General features: G+C 49.5%; 1 protein-coding gene across 1 annotated transcript in view; it reads right to left on the bottom strand.

Annotated features, from left to right (window-relative positions):
* Positions 1-19,744, bottom strand: part of SEMA4B (semaphorin 4B) — a 37,565-nt gene that overhangs the window by 5,697 nt on the left and 12,124 nt on the right. Inside the window, exons 2-9 of the mRNA XM_079125406.1 lie at positions 19,015-19,263; positions 5,505-5,668; positions 5,285-5,347; positions 3,493-3,591; positions 2,643-2,754; positions 2,231-2,344; positions 1,960-2,111; positions 73-254 (exon numbers count right to left, since the gene is read on the bottom strand). Of these exons, the coding sequence (XP_078981532.1) occupies positions 73-254; positions 1,960-2,111; positions 2,231-2,344; positions 2,643-2,754; positions 3,493-3,591; positions 5,285-5,347; positions 5,505-5,668; positions 19,015-19,126 (998 nt within the window). The 5' untranslated portion in view covers positions 19,127-19,263. The remainder of the gene's footprint in view (positions 1-72; positions 255-1,959; positions 2,112-2,230; positions 2,345-2,642; positions 2,755-3,492; positions 3,592-5,284; positions 5,348-5,504; positions 5,669-19,014; positions 19,264-19,744) is intronic.

The raw sequence follows: 19,744 nt of genomic DNA, 5'->3' as shown, positions 1-19,744 counted from the left end.
AAGCTGGCTCCTGGGTCCCAGTCCCAGTCACCCTTCACCTTCCCATCCCCAACTAACTCCTGGGAACCCTACCACTGGGAAGTAAAGACCCCATAGAAAAGGGTGTCACGCCAGTCCTGGGGGCTGGGGCTCAGCGTGAAGACGTCCTGCAGCACATTGAATGGGAAGCCATCATCAGGCCGAGAGCACAGCAGCTGTGCCTTGAGAAAGGATGTCCAGCGCTGCTGCAGCACTCGCTCACCACCCTCATCACCCTGGAAGAGAGGGAGGCACAGGCCAGCTTAGGCAGGAGCAGGGACCATGGTCAGGAGGCATGGTGCCTCCTCACTGCCCCTTCCTAGTGGAATGAAGAACAAATGAGTGCTGAAACAAAGTTCCATCTACATCGAAAAACATGGAGGCACCATGACTCCACCATGGAGGCAGTGTGCATGTCCCATAGTGAGAGTGCATTCCTTACTGGGGGTTATAAAAAACAAAGACCATAGGAGCCCGTTGAAACAGGGAAAGGGCTGAGGATGCAGCTCGATGGTAGAGTGCTTGCCCAGCATACGAGCATCACCAGCTATTTGGTTATATGCATGCAGCTTGAGCAAGAGGTTGAGGCAGGAGGATCACTTAAGCCCAGGAATTCTCCGCCAACCTGGGAAACACAGTGATACCCCATCTCCAATCAAACAATCAATCAAATAGGGAAAGGTGTCTATATGGATTTTCAGGCAAACAGGGAAAACAAAACACCCTGATGCAGCATAATTTAAGTTTATAAAAAAGTTACTAATGTAAATTCACATATAATTTGAAAAGATCAGCAGGTGAACATTCTAAAGTGTTAACAGTGGTCCCTTCTTGTGGGGAATGGAGGTTATAACACTAACAGCTTCTGTTTAGTCAGTGGCTTCCACACTCCTAAGAGCTTCCCATGAATGAATTTAATCCATACTCTGAGGTCAGTGTTGTTATTATTTCCATTCAACAGAGGAGGAATCTGTTAAACCCAGAGAGTTAAGGATTTGTCCAGGATCCTGAATAGCAGGATTTGAACCCACCAGTCTGACTCCAGAATCTGTGCTCTTACTCTTTTTTTTTTGACACTAGGGATTAAACCCAGGGGTACTCTACCACTCTGCTATATTCCCAGCCTTCTTAATGTTTTATTTTGAGAAAGGGTCTTGCTAAGTTGCTGAGGCTGGCCTTGAACTTGAAATCCTCCTGTCTCCACCTCCCAAGTTGCTGGGATTATTAATGTGTGACACTGTGCCCAGTTATGCTTTTAATCTTTAAATTAAGATTAAATTAAAATCGATATATTTTTTTCTTTTTGGTACTAGGAATTGAAACCAGGGTCTCTTTACCACTGAGCTACATGCCCCCCAACCTTTTTTTTTTTACTTTCACACAGGGTCTTACTAAGTCACCGAAGCTGGCCTCAAACTTGCAATCCTCCTGCCTCAGCCTCCCAAATCACTAGAATTACATTATAGGCCTATGCCACTGCACCTTGCAAGATTAAAGACCTTAATCTTTAAATATTTTTTTAGATATTGATAGACCTTTATTTTATTCACTTATTTATGTGTGGTGCTGAGAATCGAACCCAGTGCTCAGACATGCTAGGCAAGCACTCTATCACTGAGCTACAACCCCAGCCCAAGACCTTAATCTTTATCTTGTGAGTTTTCTGTGTATTTTTTTCTACATTTTCACATTTTTCAAGTAAGCAAAACCAGTAAGAAATCTTTTAATTTAAAGGAGAAATGGGTTGGGGATGTAGCTCAATGGTACATACCAGTCTAGCATTCATGAGGCATGGGGTTCCCATGAGTTCCACAAAAAAAACAAAAACAAAACCAAAAAACAGAAAGATAGGCCATTGGCCAAGCTGCTGCTCCCTCGAAGACATGGAAGATCACAGATGTGGGTCATCCTGCAGCCAAGGAGCCAGCCCAGCTCACTCACCTTGCAAATGCGGGCAATGCGGGACACGATGGTATTCTCAAAGAACTCAAACTCCTGCCCTGTCTCACTGAAGAAGAAGTAGATCTTATCATCATCGCCTTGCAAGCTGCCCAGGCTCTCGGGAATGTAGGCTGAGGCCACAAATGCAGGGTCTGTGGGGACCAGTGGGAAACACAGAGTCAGTCCAGGAACCCTGGAGACAGGCCCTGCTGGGGGAATGCCCCCTCAGACCCAATGACTGCCCACTGGAGGGGAGGCAGGATAACTTCACCTTGTAGCCAGTTGAGGGAGCTCTCTGTCTTGGTGGGGCGGAGGCTTTGGCTCCGGGAAATGGCCGGGTCATTACCCTGGAAGCTGCTGACTGTTCCAGTGTAGAGCTCGCCATCTGCCAAAAAAACATTCCCATGGGAATGGCTCCCTCAGCACAGCTCCCTCCCGGCTCAGGGCCCTGAGTGACCCTAGCACCATCCATCTGCCTGCAGTGGGCAGAGACGGAAGCAGGAACTTGGAAAAGTTAAATCCAAGGGCAGTCCATGGTCACTCTGTGCCCCTGGAAATCAGCATGGCACAAACCTACAGCTCAGGCCTGGGACCCACCTTGCTCAGAGCTGGCCCTCCAGCCCTGTGTACGTGCCTGCCTCCACATGAAGCCTTCATGAGCCCATCCTGACCCCAATACTCACCAACCACCAGGGCAGTGGACTTGAAATTGGGGTCAAAGGGGCAACGGCCCTTGCCATCTTCCTGGAGGACATTCCCCGCCTCATCCTGTGCCAGAGTGAAGTTTTCCACATTCTGTAGGGGGGCAGACAGGTGGGTTCTGGAGCATGCCCAGGAATAAGGAATATGCTCAAGTGGAAAAGGAGAAAGGGCAGACAGAGAAGGCAACTGCAGGCAGGTGAGGTGGGTGGGAAAGAAGGGTTCAGGTGTCAAGGAGGCCATCCTTCTCACTCTGGCACCTGCCCTGTGTGTGAAATCATGCAGTGAGGCACTATCAGCCCCATTTAGCAGAGAGATGAGGCTTAGAAAATGATTTAAGTTGGAAAGAGATAGTGACATGATGCAAACCCCGTATTTTTTATTCCAAAGCTGGGGCTACAATCCATAATCTCAAATGCCGGCCTCGGCTAGTGTGGAGGACAGGAATGCAATGGTATGTGTGTGCTGAAGTGTGTGTGTGGTTTGGGGGCATTGAGTAACAAAGTGATGCACAAGAGGATCAAACAAAATCAAGGGAGAGAAACTGGAGAAAACGACAGGGCAGCCAGTCAGGGCTGAACAGGATCTTTGTCCAAGGGTGACGGCATGTACCCTCCTTTCCCCTGCAGGAGATTCTAGCTATTGGGGCTGGGCTAGGTGCCAGGGTGGTGGGGCTCAAGGCTCTCAGAGTCCACTGCTACTTAGAAGCCTCCCCCTCGGCCCTATTCTTTACCAGGGGTGGGTGTTAAGAAAAGGTTTCCTGGAGCCAGAGGAGAGGCAGCTTCTCCTGTTGGGCTGGCACAGGATACCCTAGGGCTGAGGAGGGTCACTCACAATGTAGGTGCATAGAGGGCTGAAGGCTGCTGTACCACAGGTGAACAGGTGGCTGCTGTTGAGTGGCAGGAGGATCTTGATGTAGTTTTGACAGTCACGCTAGAGAGGAGGAGGAGGATGTCAGGTCCAGCCCAGCCACCAGGGGGCACCAACGAGCCCTCCTCCACAGATCCAAGACCAGGCCTGGGGGCAGGGTCTCTGCTCAGGGGATATGGAGGTGGGCATTCAAGTCTTGGTACAAATGAGAATCCAGAAGCTTCCATCAGTAAAACAGACAGAAGACCACAGTATGTGCACCACAGGGGCACTGGGATTTAGCTAGTTTTGTCTGGCAAAGGCTCTTTCTGTCTGGTGGGTAAAAGGCACCCTGAAGAGGGGGAATCTCACACTTTTGGGCTGTCTGCCCCTCCAGAAGCTCAGTGAAAACCAAAAGCTCTCCCAACCAACTCTGTGGGCAAGACACAGCCCAGAGCATGACATGCTCAGTCCTGAAACCAGGTGCATGTCACTCCACAAGGTGTCTACTAGGCATCTCCAACCCAGTTCATCATTCCCAAAACTTGCTCCACCCTTATTAACTGCAATGCAATCTTTTCAGTGGCTGAGGGTCTAGCCATGGACTCTCAAACCCCACAATTTTCCATCAGGAAGTCCTGGTAGCTCCATCTTTGAAATACCTCTGGAATCTGCCATTTCTCACTCCCTTTATCGACACCACCCTGGAAAGAGCCACCAACATCTCTTGCGCCTCACTGTGGCCTAACAGCTCTGCCCTGTTGCATGGAGGCTAGTTTACTCTGAAGCTCAGAGTGGTTCCCCAGACATCAGGGGAGACCATGTCACTTCTCTGCTCAGTCCTCCAGTTGTTCTCCAAATATTTCTCTCAGACTGAAATCCAAAATCGTTTCTTTTCCACATGTCTCATGATCATTGCCTTATCACCTTCTGAATCTTTGTTCAGATGTCACTTTTTAAATTAAGCATAGCCTGACCACATTTAAAAATTTCTCCTGATCACCTTGTCAACTCTTTTCATTCTTTCTTTCTCTGGGGTGGGGGTAATTGGGATTGAATCTAGGAGTGCTTTACAACTGAGCTACATCCCCAGGTTTTTTATTTTTTGAGACAAGGCCTTGCTAAATTGCTGAGGCTGGACTCGAACTCATGATCTTCCTGTCTCAACCTCCTGAGACACTGGGATAACCTTTCGCCACTGCACGAGGCTTGAACCTTTATCTTAACCCCAAGTCTGGTGCTCTTTTGCCTTTGCCTTGACTGCCACCTGCTGCGTTCAGGATGAGGCAGTTCTGGAAACAGTGGGGAGTCCTCCAGGAAAACCCTGGGTTGGATCAGACCCTACTAATGGTTTGACCAAAACCAAACCAGATTTTGTCTGACTAGCTGTCATCAGGGGCCAAGTGTAGAAGGACACAACTCCCACCCCACCTATGCTGGATGCTGATGTTTGTTTGTTTGGCATTTATTATGTGCCAGGTGGTTTATACCTACTAGCTCATTAAATCCTCACAGTAAGCCCAGGGAGACAGGTATCATTACCACCATTTTACAGGTGAGTGCACTAAAGCTTGGCCAGGTGAATCTACTTGTCTAAGGTTGTAGAGATAATAAGTACAGGGCTGAGATTCAGACCCAGGTGCAGCCATCTCAGAAGCCTATACACTTTCTGACATACCTGGATATGTTTGCTCCCAACTCTGGCCTCTGCCCTGGACCCAGATCCATTACCCTCCAAACCTCCTTCAGCCCAGGTCCTCTCCAGATCCTGGCTCACCTTTGGGTCCTTGCCCTTGAAGCTGCACTGTTGCTTCCTCTCTGCATCTGCACTCCACAGCAGCTGGGGAATAAGAGGGCAAGGTAAGCATGCAAGAGATACGGAGGATTCACTGAGCCAATCTCCTTTCCCATCAGCATCGTCCTCAGACCCAGAAGGTCAAGCTTCCTGTTCAACCTCCCTCTGCCTGGCCTAGCAAGCCCTGGGCAACTTCTCTCACCTCCTGATACTTCCCGCCTGGCTGGAAACTGAGGCTGCTGTTGAGTGCAAAGAGGGCCTCCCGGGCACCAACGTACAGAGTCCTGCCATCCTTGCTCAGAAGAAGAGCTGTGTAGTTGGAGATGTTTTCACCTTCGAATTTGAGGATCGGCCGCTCTTCAGAGCCTAGGGATAAGATGGACATTACATGGGGACTACCTTTTCCATGAGAAACCTCTTACACCAACCTCCTGAATGGGCCAGTTTAATTGAAGGCAGGTTAGCAAGGTGCTGGGTGGCAAGGGGTTGGGAGCAGGAGGAACAGGTTTAAAAAATTATGTAAGAAACAAACAAAAAAATAATAATTATATAAGAAACAGGCTGGATGCAGTGGTGCATGCCTATAATCCCAGGGACTTGGGAGGCTAAGGCAGGAGGATTGCAAATTTGAGGTCAGCCTCAGCACCAAGACCTTGTCTCAAAAACAAAACAAAATAAAAACAAACAAACAAACAAAAAACTGGGAATGTAGCTCAGTGTACAATGCCCCTGGTTTCCATTCCCTTGTACCAAAAAATAAAAAATAGGAAAGTTCTGGTACCCTTGATATAAATTTTAAGTATCATTCATTATTGCAAAATATGAAGTAATAATACTAATTATCTACCACTAAGTGAAAATGAAGGTTGTAGAGTAGTACATATAGTCAGATTCTTTTATTTTATGGGAAAAATACAAACAGAAAAAAAAATTTCTGGAAGGATGTAACAAAATGCTGAAAAGCAGGATTCCTGGTAGGGATTGCAGGTCATTTTCTTTCTTCCTTTTCACTTATCACTTTGATTCTACAACAAGCAGGTTATACTTGTATAATGTGAAAAGATAGGAGTTAGAAAGAAAGAAGAAAAAAGAAGTAAATGCACCCACTGATTCACCAGGGTATTGTTTATGCTATGAGTACCTAATAAGTTTGGAGAGTAATTATTTGAAAAATTCTAAGCAGCTGATAAGAACAGAAAAACAAGTAAAATGCAGCCTCCTGCCCCCTCCAACCTCAAGCAAGAACTAACTGACCAGTGGATTATGACCACGCAAACACACACAGTCTCATGAAGCTGAGGAAGCAAAAAGGCCATGCCAACAGAGCAGTTATGAAAATGACTGCATGTGTGAGTTTGTATGTGAGTTTCTTTTACATACCCTCAGACTGGTTCCATAATGGGCAAGAAACACAAAGAAAAGAAAGTAGTGAAATATAACCATTAAAATTAAGGGCAGAGGGGGAAAATATCTGAAGACTTAAACCAGAAAGGAAAGAAAGAGTCACATAAACAGGTCATGGGGTCTCCACATAACTACTAGAGATGGGCTGCACATTTAACATAGAGCCTTCTCCTGGTGGCCAAAGAGAAAAGGGAAATGAAGTTACTTTGTTTTACTGTTCAAGAGGAAGAGTGCACATGAGCCTCTTCTAGAAAATTCAGTTTTTTGTCCCTTGGAAGCTAATGCTCAAGGGAGCGCTCAGGTGGGGCATCCAGTACACATGCTGAGACATGGCATGGACAGCATCTTGACAGGATGCTATCTTGACAGGATGACAGCAGGTCCAAGTGCACTTCTGGTGAGAGGAGGTGGTGACACAAGGAGACTAGTGTAGGAGTTTACAGGGAACATGTGTGGGCTCTGCAGCTGGAAGTCTTGTCACACTCTGGAACCAGAGGGTGAGTTTATGGGGAAAAGTCCTGCCTGGAGTCCAGGGCCCAAACTTCGCTACTGAAACCACAGAGGGCAGTTGTGGTCTGAAGAGGATTCTCTCTCACTCTTTTTGTACAGGGATTGAACCCAGGGGTACTCTACCACTAAGCTACATTCCCAGTCTTTTTATGTTTTGAGACAGGGTCTCATTAAGTTACTGAGGCTGGCTTCAAATTTGCCTGCCTCAGCTTCCCAAATTGCTGGGATTACGGATATGTGCCACCATGCTCAGCTTAAAGAGGACCTTTCTTTTAACCAGTAAGAACCTATATTTCAACCACAAAGTTCAGAATCACATCAGACTTTAGGACTTCTGCCTTTGAGTCTCAGTCCCTCCCCATTTCTACACACTGGGAAGTCCCCAGCACTACCCAACTTCTCCTAGACCAGAAATTTCCCCAACATACTGGGATCCAATCACATTGCTTGTATTTTATGCCACAAATGAGCATGTTAGAACAAACGTGCAGTCTCATCCTGTGCTCTGCCCTGGGAAGAACCATCACCCTAGGAGACACATTACAGATGCTAACTCTGCATCCCCACAACTGTATGGGGCAGGTATAATTGTCATCACTAGTTTACAAAGGAAGTAATCAAACATCAAAGACCTTAAGCCAAAGGAATCCACAGCAGGAATCCATGGTCCACAAAATTTGGGAGCAACAAAATTCCAGGCCTATCCTTAGAAATTCTTATGCTTCTGGTCTAGGACAGGGCCTGAGAATGGACTATTTTACCAGCCCATAAGTGATTCTGAGAAGCATCAAGTGGGCCCTTCTGTATGGCAGGGTACACATCAACTCACTGAGTCATAGTTTCTTCATACAAACTTTAGGGATAATGAAAAGTGAAACTCACAAGATTCTCATGAAGTATCAGTGAGATCAAGGCAAAGAGCTACAGTGCTGTCTTATCTTTCACATCCCTCACAACATTTTCTGAAAGCAAGGACGGCCTCCAATCTGCCAATGCTTATCTGCCTGCACTGGAGGGGCATTTCCACCTGGGCGGATCCTGTAATTCTGAGCAGGAGGCCACCCTGGAACTTGTCCAAATATAGAAATGCCAAGAGCCAGAGATAAGCTGAAGTCCCAGGTGGCAGCTCAACCCCTTTCAGGCCTGGGAGGAGGGTGGCAAGCTGCCCAGGGTCTTGCAGATAGAGCACAGCCAGGCTGGACGTGAAGCTTGGCCATCAGTGGGTACCTGGGTCAGCCTTGTCCTCCAAACAATCCCGCTGCTCTAGAACCCCCTCATCTCCCCAGCCATCTTGGGAGTACGCTGTACAAAATGGAAGAGGGACAGAAAGTGAAATGTGCCTTGAAGTAGGTAAGGGTCCCTTGGCTCCAAACATTCCTACTGGCTTTGCTTTCCAAGCTTGCCCACATTCCTCTGCCTGAGCCTCAGACTTGAAGTCATAATGTATTGATGACCTTGGCTCCTGAGACCACAGACTTGGCCAGGGCTGGTTGGTGGGTCTGGCTTCCCCACTGGGCATCTCAACAAGATAGAGGTTGAGAGTACAGGCTAGAGTCAGAGACCTGGACTCACACCCAGCCTCTAGCACTTACTAGCTGTGTGCCACCAGGACAAGCCACTTAACTTCTTACAGCCTCACTTTCCTTATCTGTAAAATGGGGACAATCATAGCACTCTGCCTCATAGGGCTGTTATGAGAAGAAATGAGATTATGTATGTAAATAATAATATACATAATAACCCACATTTACTGAGAGCTTTACTCAAAACAACTTTGCACACGTTACCCTGTGCTGGCATGGTGTCTGGCACACGATCAACTCTCAGGTGGCTCAAAAACAAAATCCAAAGCCCTGCAGGAAAATCCAGCCAGGCGAGAGTGACCAGAGTGGGGCAGGGCCACTGGGAGAGTGGGGCCTCCCTCACCTGTGTGGTTAAAGCACTCAGTCTGGAAATTCTTTTTTGTTGTTGTTCTCTCACCAACCCTTTATTGACCTGTGTTTGGGTTTGTTTTCAACACATAAAAGCTGAAAGTCAAGTTTATATTCTTTTTATACAAAAGGTACACTGCATTCAAATAAACAATCAGGATATTAAAAAACTATTCTGGAGTGAGAAAACAGTTTCCCCTTTTAACACATTTGAATGAATACCCATTTTCTTATTTAATTTCTGAATAAACAGGAAAATCTGGGTAAGATGCTATCATTACCACTGTAAGTTATTCTTTTTTTTTTTTTTTTTTATTTGTTCTTTTTAGTTATACATGACAGTAGAATGCATTTTGATTCACTGTACACAAATGGAGTACAGCTTTTCATTTCCCTGGTTGTACAGGACATAGAGTCACACCATTTGTGCAGCCATACATGTATGGACAATTCTAACCAGGCCTTAACTTGGTTACACGAGGGTCTCATGGCCCAAATCGCTCAGAAACGGGGATGTGTGTTGCAGGTATGTGCTGCGCATGTGAGCCAGTCTGTGCCTGACTGGTGTGAGTGGTGTTACTGTCTAAGCTCCCAGGTGCACGGGGTCACTTCCAGTGTACATGTGATTGTAGATGCCTGTGTGAAGCTCTGTCTGTGTGCGTCTATGTGCACTGAACCGCAGGGCCTGCCCATGCTTGTGTGCTCACTCCTGGGTGCTCTTTGTGTAGAGGTGACTGGGCGGGTGTTTCTCTAACCTGCTCCCTGCAAGGGTTAGCAAATCTTGGGTCAGTCTTACTTTTATTTTGTGCTCTGTTATGGCTCAAGTGCTCAAGAACACGTTTCACCTTGTCTCCTGGGCTGCGTGTGCTGCTCAGACACCCTCCAAATCCATCTACCAGCAGGCTGTCCACTATAAAGAAAGCTGGGCCTGCCTGAGGCTGTGGCTGGTTTTCCCAGTCAGATGAAACCCCATCTTCTGCCCTGGGCAAGCCCAAACCATGGCTTCTCCAAGACTAGTGCTCCTGGCTGGGCAGAACACCCTCTAAGAAGGCAGGATGGGGACTGGCCTGGGATTGCCCCAGCACCAACCTTCCTCAAGAGGGAAGGCTGGGTTAGGCACATCAGGGTCACCTGTGGGCCCCACTCCCTACCCCAGGGGCATGGAGCTCTCAGCAGGAAATGATGTGGGAACAACTCAGACCCCCTTTCTAGAATCTCTCCCCTTCCCTGTGACTCAGCCGGAAGCTTGGAGTTCTCTGGGTTAAGACGGGAAAAGGGCTCAATACCATCCCCACCCTGGGCTGTTCCCACCCCAGCCTGCCAGTGAGCTGTAGCAGTGCCATGACTCAGAGCCCCACCCCACCTTTCTCTCCTCCATGGCTCCTGGCATCACAGCAAGACGCTGACCTGGCCCTAATATTCTGTCCTCCACAGGATCCAGCAGGATGAGGCCAGAAAACACCAGCTTCCCTATGGAGTCAGAGCAAGAAAGGGGCCTCCAGTGGGGGAGGCAACCAGAGGCTCCTCTGGCCCCAGAGAGAGGGGAATGAGCCAGGACAAGTCTCTTGAGAGTCCTGAGAGGATGTGTCCCAGGGGCATCATGCCAAGTCACCAGAACCTTGAGCCCACTTGTAACAGCAGGGGCACCACCCCTGAGACATCCATGCTGACTGGACTACAGTCAGTGCAAACTAGGGTATGGCAGGTTGACCTGGCCACACTTCCTCCCTGCACACCACCCAGTGTGGGGCAGGAAGCAGTGGGCAGCCACCTCTTCCCCAGGCTGCACTGAGTGTACAGTGGCAGGTCAACCTCTGTTGTTACCAGGCCAGGGAACAGTCCATGATCAGAGGGTCACTCCAAGTGTGTGTGTGTGGCAGGGTGGTTGTTACAGGTGTACTGTACCAGAAGTCCCCCCATGGGCTGAAATAGTCAAAAGATTTGTGTTTCAGAGTGGGCACACTCTGGACAGCCTGCTTCCCACTGCCATGAATCCCCAGGCTGTGGAGCCTGTGCACAATTGCTCAGGCTGCTGCCACCACCTTAGGGCCCTGACCTCCACCTGCCAGCTCCAGGGCCCACCTGGGACAATGGTCAGCTCCTCCAGTCCTCTGCTCAGGGGAAGGCCATTCCAATACCGAGTCTTCTGAGGCCTCTGTCCTAGGTTCACCTTCCTCCTCAAATGCTTCTATTTTTTCTGAGGAAACTGGGGCCCTCATGCACAATCAACATCAATTCCCGCCCCACTCTCCTTAGAGACTTGAACTCTCAGAAAGTCGTTTTTTCCTTCAATGTCCATTCTAGCGATGTTTGTAACTCTCCCCACCCCTTAGGCAAACTCCAAAGAAAACAGCAGCCCATGCTGTCTCCATTCTTCACCTCCTGCTCACTCCACCAGAGAATTAGGCCTCAAGCAGCCCCACACTCAGTGGGTCAGCACTCCAAGGGCCCAGGAATTGCCTGTGGACTACTACACCCCCTGTCCTTCAGGTTTGCCAGATGTGCAAGCTCCAACAGTCTCAAGGACCATTTCCTGTCTCCTTCCACTCCTTCTGGGCCATGATCAGAGCACTATTGTATTCTAGCACCTTATGTAAGGTGCCATAATCCTCCCAAGGTGGTTCTTGGGTAGGATTTGTTTTTCCATTCTTCAGGTGAGAGTCACCGAGTGGAAAAGTGGTGGAGCTTGGATTTGAACCTGGGCTGCATGGCTCTGGAGTATGTGTTACTAATCTACCCTGCAGCTTCTCAAGGCTCTAATCTCAGATGTTCTTGTTCTCTGGGGTCTGCTCTTGGCCCTGCTCTTCTCACTCTGGGAAAGTCCCTGAGTCAACAAGCATACCCATCACTTCAATAATTTGGATGCTAGCTGGCTCTGTGTGGCCCCACTGCCCTGGGCATCACATGTTCCTCCTCCTTCTCCCTTACTTACACACATTCAATCAATCATTAAATTAAATTAAATCAATAAATTAGGTCCTGCTAATTTATTCTCTATTTTCCAGATCCACTTCCCTCACTTCTCCACTACCCAGCCCAGGACCAGTCACCATCTGCTCTCACATAGGCCACTGCAGCAAGGGCCCCCCTATGCTGCAACAGAAGGGCTCTCTGGGAACTGTCACTGTCCTGATTAAAACCTCTAATGGTAGACACGTGTGGTGGTACATGCCTATAATCCCAGCAGCTTGGGAGCTGAGATGGGAGGATCTCAAGTGCAAAGCCAGTCTCAGCAAAAAGCAAGGTGCCAAGCAACTTAGTGAGACCCTGTCTCTAAATAAAATACAAAATAGAGCTGGGAATGTGGCTCTGTGGAGGGAGTGCCCCTAAGTTCAATCCTGGGTCCCCCCTCCCCTGCCAAAGGAAAAGAAAAAAGAAAAAAACAAAAAAACTCCAATGGTGCCCCATCATCCAAGCTCCTAACCCACCACCTCCCTCCTGTTTCAATTGAGCGACACAGAGCTGCAACTCAAGGACCCATTTCTCATCTCTAGTCTCCGCTCAGGCAGTTCCCTCTGTCCAAAAGGTCCTCCATTCCCTTGGACTAACTTACATTCATCTTTGAGGCCCAGCTTGATTTCACCTCCTCCAGGAGACGCTCTTGAGCCTCTAGCTGGGCTGAGGCCCTTCTTTGTGTGCCCATCATTTTCTGTCCACACTACTCACAGTGTACTGGTGGCTTTGTTTGATGATTATGACAAGTTTTCTGTACCTGTCTCTTCCACCAAGCTAACAGTCAGTACCTTGAGGATCAAGACCACATCTTGGTCATGTTTTTATTCCATATTTGTATGTGGTTCTGTGAGTTCCAAGGAGTTTTACCATAAATGTTTGTTGATTGAATAATGAGTGACAGCATCCTCTAATTTGGGGAGATTTGGCCCAGGGAGGGTCCCCAGATTCAAAGGAGCAGCATGGAGGTCCTGAACTTCACAAGGCTCACAAGAGTGTGTCTGAGAAACAATTATCTCCACCCTGTCCCCTCCTTGGAGCACTGCATGTTCAGCTCTCCAATCCCAGGGTCCATGGATAGAAGCCAAACAGCTGAAAGAACTGCAGGGAGACAGGACACAAGCCACAAGGACCAGAAAGGGCACTAAGTAGGAAGTCACAAGAACCACATGTGAAGCCTGACTTCATCTCTGACCAGTTGTGCAACGCTGTACAAACCACCTGCCTGTTGAGAGATTATGGGATTGCAATGAAAGGTAACAACCTGGCACACGTGGCACACCAGGCTCTCTGCAAAGATCAGGGGCACCAGCAATCAGGACATCTGCTGCTCCTCCGACTTCCTCCCTTCCTCTAGCCCTTGCTCTATACCTTTTTCACAGGTGATATGGGTAACATGCTTTCCCTGGGCAAATATCCAGCATCCTGGCCACCTCCACCTCTGATGCTTGCTCTCTCCAGCAGAGAAGGAAGAGAGGTGCAGTCACCTGGAGGCAGGAGTGCCCTCTGAAGCAGTGCCTCCTCCATAGCCCTGGATGCTTACTGCTATATGGAAAGGGGGTACAGACTTGCCAGGTCTTCTGAAAAGTTGGAAATTTGAATAAAATTTCCTTAGTTCTGAATATCAGCCAGTATTAAAAATTTTCTGTTACCTGGAGGCCAAAGAAAATACATCTCCAGGTTGACTCTGGCTCACCACCCCCTAATTTGCAAACCTCTGAGACATCTGCTCCCTGTCTCCTATGCACTGCATTCCTGGCGAAGCCTGCTGGGCTCTGCCACATTTCCAAATGTGGCCATGCCCTTGGGGGCCTCAGCTGGCTCCCTTGTCCTGTCCAGGAATGGTCTCAATAGGTTTCTTTACAAGATGGAATCTCATAATTCATTGATTACCCAAGAGTTGAGCTGGGTCATTTTGCTGCTTTTGTCCAACTCACAGGTGAAGCAAGAAGCAGTTGTTCTAAAGGAGGTTCCTGAGTTAGAGGACTGTGGTCCACGCTTGGTCCCTTGTATTTCTAGCTGCACAACACTGACAATATAAGTTGGGTGTCTCTAAGCTTGTGTTCCTCTTTTGCACAAGATAAAACAACACATCTCCACACCTACAAGTGCACCTGGCACAGTGGGTGCTCCACAATGGCAGTTTTCCTTCCTCTTCTGGAGGAAGTGCCTCTCCTGAAGGATGGGCAACAAGAGACCAAAAATGGGGAGGGATGTTGGTTGACTTAGATCCTCTTAAAGAGTATGGTAGAACGAGAGCTTCTGTCTCCCACTTACATCCCCACTGAAAGCCCCTCACTGCAGGCCCCACCTCTCTGGAGCCTGCTACACTAGAAGATGGGTTTCCAGACAAACCCTCAAAAGCAAAGCACAGAGGTCCCATGGAGATAGGTCAGATCACAGGCTTGGGAGGTAGAACTATGTCCTGGACAAAATCCTTCCCTCTGTGATTCTCCGCTATCTTACCTATAAGAAAAGACCATGAAAGCCAGTACCCACAGTAGCTCTATCCCTGTCACCTCGCCTTTTACATTCGTCCAAGCTCCAAATGCGAGAATACCAGCTGTACCACCTAAAGGCCAAAGGATGGGCTCCCGCCAAGTTGGGGTTGGAGCACAAGTGGTTACGAAAGAGTGGTGGCTAAAGAGTGACCAGGGAGACCCTGATAGGGCTAGAAGTGGAAGAAAGGCTTTTGGCCTTAAGAATGGCAGCAGGCACTGGGGTAGTGGTGTACACCTGTAATCTCAGCAGTTTGGGAGGCTCAGGCCTCCCAAAGGATTGCAAGTTCAAAGCCAACCTCAGCAACTTGGTGAAGCCCAAAGTAACTTAGTGTCTCATAATAAAAAATAAAAAGGACTGGAGATGTTGCTCAGTGATAAAGTGCCCCTGGGTTTAATTCCCAGTACTGCCCCCTCAAAAAGAAATCAAAGTTCCCCTTTGCCCCAAGAGTCTCATCTGCTTGGGGTTGGATATTCTCTCCCTCCCTGTCCCTCTCCTGTTCTGATCTTCCCTATCCCCTGCATAACTCACATTCAACTGCTGTAGAAAGGCCTGTGTACCAGCCCAGGAAAACTCTAAGCTTGCACACTCACTCAAAGGAGGACTTTGAAAAGGCCAAACCTGGAGCACTTGAAAAAGGGGCTAATTAAGCTATGTGACTCTACTGTGCAGGAGCAGTACTGGCAGCCTTGGCACCTAGCAGAGGGCTGTATAGAGCCAGCACTCACACAGTGTCCACCAAGTTGGTGCAAAAAGACTCACATAGCGAGGTTGGAGGGACTTTCTAGCACAGCAGAGCAGAAGCTGCTGTCTTTTACTGGGGACACACGCAGCACGTGCCAGGCATCATGCCAGACACTTTACATGCATTATTTCATGTAATCCTCTCAGAAGCCTGGGTGATGGGTCCAGCTATTATTTCCTATCTTACCAACATGAGAACAGGCTTGGAAAAGGCTGAGAGTTTGCCCTGGGATGTGTAGTTAGTGAGGGTGGTTTGAGTTAATTTTCCCAACCAGGTTTTGGTTTTTTTGTTTGTTTGTTTGTTTTGCGGTGCTGGGGATTGAACCCAGGGCCTTGTGCTTGTAAGGCAAGCACGCTACCAACTGAACTATCTTCCCAGCCCCCAACCAGGTTCTTAGCATTCAGTTACAACCCTTCCATTTGGCCCTGGAGAACCACGAAAAGGCCAGCAGATGGGACAGAGCTTAAGACAAAGACTCATTCCAAGCTGAGGCCACATCAAGGAAGGTGGGAGAAGACTAAATAAGCAATGAGCATCATGAGCCCCTCAAGGCACCCCTCACTTTGGGTGTCTGCTCCAGGATCAGAGGACAAGCAGCTAATTCGTGCAAAGGTCTCTGGCTCTTTCTGCTCACAGGGGTTTTCTTGACTGTGGTTTGCAGGCCGATAGACTTATTTTCAATCTGGTTCAGACATGCTGTGCCCAGAACTTTCCAGTGATATACTTCTTGGGCAGGGGGACATAAACAACTCCCTTAAATTACCCAAATAAGGGGACTCCATAGGACTCTGGTGAAACAGGAAGCAGGTCTGTTTTGTTTCTTCTCACTTGGTCAGGCTGGGAGGCACTGGACCCTGTAGTCAACATCACTCCTGCCCCTGACAATGCTCTGGTCCTAGAACTTTACAAGGCAATTTTTCAGTGCAAAAGAACTCAAATTCCACACTCTTCACTCAAATATTTCTTTCACAGAGACTTCCAGCTGACCCTGTTCCCCACTGCCTGTTCCCAGTCTTCTTCCTCCTACTGGACACTGGGTAAGGTCATAAATGCCCTCACCACCTAAAGGCCCCAAGAATGTGCTGTTCATCAACACTAATGGTGGGGGTTTTCCAGGAATGACCCTAGATGCAGAGCAACTAGATGCTCCACTTCAATGGATTTGTTTTAAGCTGTGGACATAGCCCACTGTCCTTGCTATCCTGATCCTTGAGAGGTTTGGGTGGGAATTCAGTAGGGGAAGGTAGGTGGCATGAAGCGGGGGTGTGGTCTTCAGTTCCACGCTTCTCGTTCTGAGAGGCATGTGAAGGAAGGACCCACAGGCCCTGGGCCAAGCATCCCTTGGTCACCATAGGCCTGCCCAAGATGGGCAGGCTGCCAGGAACATCTAATGAGCCCCCAGGGATGAGGCAGGAAACTGCCTCAAGCCACACTCAGAGGGTGAGCCTGTTCAGTCACTAGAGCATTCCCCTTTGGGACTCCCAGACAGTCAAAGGATCTGTGTGTAGATAGGAGGTAAAGGCGCATATCAAGGGCTGGGCAGAAGGTCAGGGAGGGGAGGTATCCCAGATGTGGTAGTTCAGGCAGGTGTGAAAATGTGCTCCATAGTTCAGGTGGCAGGAATATTGCTGAACTATTCCAGGGCTTTGGTAGAACCAGAAAAGGGATCCCATCTGTGAAGACCTGGCCCCAAGAGCACAGTAGAAGGGGTCTTTTTCTTTAGGACTTCCAGTCTGATAAATACTACGGACTGCATTTCAGGCCCTGGGAACCCCTCAGTTAGACACTCTTGTAAAATCTGTGATAGTCCTGCTGGATAAACTGATGTGACCTGTACAGGGGTGGGTGATGGTGTGTGACAGAAGTCCCTACTACAGCCTAAGAATTAGTCACGAAATTGCAGAAATGAGCCAGGTGCTAGAGCTGTGCAGTTAATAACTAAGAGTTCTAGATGTTTTCAGGAAGCAGGTCCTCCTATTTCCCCCTCACGGTTCCCCAATCCTGCCTTCAAGTCACCCTGGGAGTGGTCCCATCCAATTCCTGAGTTGGACACAACACCTACTGTGTCTGTCATGACCCTGTGAGCCAGTCCAGTTTCCCCAAGGTGAGTCCATCAGAGCATTGATCCCCATTCACCTCACCTTCTCCCAAAGCTGAGAGGGTCTGAAGGTCAAAAGAGTCCTGGTCACAGCAGAAGTAGCAAGGCAGTCATCCTGGGGATGAACACACCTGTTTATCCTCACTTCACAAGCTGGAGCACCCACGGGGCTACAGTCACCCCAGCACTATCCCCTCCTTAGGTAAAACCACCCGAGCTCTGTGCAGGATGCGCAGGAATGGTCTGAGGTCACTGCATAGCATGAATGATGCTAACACCTACTGAGCAGTTTTTGTACCAAGTCCTGTCCTAAGGACTTTTCAAACATGTAATGATTTCATACTCACAACCTTGAGCTAGGTGCTATTATTATCCCCATTTTACAGATGAGGAAAATACGTCCACAGAAGGAACTCACTCCAGGTCACATGGGTGCTAGGTGGCTGAGGCAGGATCTGAACCCAGGATGTCTGCTTCAGACAGAGGTTAACATAGGGCTACTCAAGTCATTGGAGCCCTGCCTTAATTTAAGCGCTGATTCTACTCTTTCCTTTTGTAAATAGGATGTTTTTAGGGGTGGGGATGCTGTGAGAAGGAACCTGGAATTGTTTCAGTCTGTAACCTCTAATTTGCTTTATTCTAATTTGTACAACGTGACAACCAGCAAGTTAAAGGGCTTGGAGAAACATCTGTTGGGCACCTATAAGCCTTGTGCCCACATACTGTACCTAGTTTTATCAAATTCATAAAATAGCTTTGCAAAGTACCCATGCCTGAGTCCTCTTTGCAAATAAAGAAACAGGGGAGCAGAAGGTACTTACTGGGCTGAGGACTCAGGTCCCTCTGATTCCACAGCCTGAGGGCCCAAGAAGAGCTGAGAGTAAAAACAGGCAAGAGCAGAAGACTGGGAAGGGAGGCGGCCAGAGGCAGATGTAAGCACCAGGAGAGGAATGTGGCCCAAAAGGATGGCATTCCAGGTCACACTCTAAGCAGGGTTCGCTCCCAGGGTCTGGGGCGATGGTGGGCCAGGGGTTCCCTCCTTGGCGGTTAGTCAGGGATGGAGGGGTGGGGAGGAAAGATCGGAAGCCCGCCAGCCATCGTTTCTGACCCTGCTGTGACTTGCTGGGAATACCAGAACCCCAGTGATTACAGCACAGCAAGCACCAGACACTCGCCACCCAGAGCCACGCTCAGGGGGCGGCACCGCGACCAGTTCTGGCCAGCATCAAAGACAAGTAGATAGGCAGGCTGGCCGCCGAGTGGCAAGCACAGGGGTGGGGGGGGGGGGGGAGCAGCCCCAGCCGAGACTGCATCACGCTAGGGGATGAACAGCGACGGAGAGAGTAAACCCCCCCTCCAAGCCCAGAAAGAAAACGGAAAAAAGAGGCCCTCGGCCTCATAGCTCCCCTCTCCTCTCTCTCCCTTCCCTCAGCACTTTTAAAAGAGCTATCGTAACAGACCCCAAGCCCTCGACAGGTCCCCTCCTCCCTCCTTTGTCACGGTCACCTCCGCAGGAGGCACCACTCCAGTAGCCCTCCCCTCCGTGCACCCCGCGGGTTGTAGCGGCACTCACCTAGTGGCAGGCTGATCCGGGGGCTGAGAGCCCGCGTCGGAGGCGGTGGCAACAGGAGCAGCAAGAGAAGCAGTAGCGACAGCAGGGTGGCTGGCCGGCTCGCCCGGCCCATCGCGGCGCGTCGACCTCAGACCAAGGCGAGAGACTGCGTCCTGGAGCTCAGGCTCAGGTTGCTAACTGGAGTCGCAGGCTGCAGCCCCGCCCCGCAGTCCAGCCCCCGAGTCACTCCTCCGACCTCCCCTCGCAAACCTGTGGGGGACGGCGATGGGGGAACGAGTCACGTGGTTAGCGGCGACGCTGGCAGACCCTGACCCAGCGATCCTCCAGCCGATCGCACGTCCCGCCACTGGCGCTCCCCAGCAAGCCCCGCTCGGAGGGAGAGGGAGGGAGAGTAGGGCAAGGAGGAAGTCGGGCGGTTAGTCCTGCCTCTCTGGGCTCCGCTCCTTGCCCAACCCTCCCTTTCCCTCTTCCTTCTTCCTGGGCGCTGGAAGCACTAGGGACGTAGGCTTGGTGCACTTGGAGGGGCCAAGCCTCGAGTCGGAGCGCTGGAACGCGGACAAGAACTGACCCCTAGGTCCCCGCCCTCTCAGACCTTCCCACCGCCGCGGGGCCAGGCCCCCTTATGGCTCCTCTGCGATCCTTTGTTGAGAATTGTGTGCCTCGGGAAGGTCAGACCTTGGTCTCTTTTCTTTATGTGCGGCTCCTCCTAACCCTGGTTCCTGGCATCCTC

Source organism: Sciurus vulgaris (assembly GCF_902686455.1).
Source record: "Sciurus vulgaris genome assembly, chromosome: 2".
NCBI classification, from domain to species: Eukaryota; Metazoa; Chordata; class Mammalia; order Rodentia; family Sciuridae; genus Sciurus; species Sciurus vulgaris.
The sequence above is the reverse complement of the archived record's forward strand: the minus strand, read 5'-3'. Positions and strand labels throughout refer to the sequence as shown.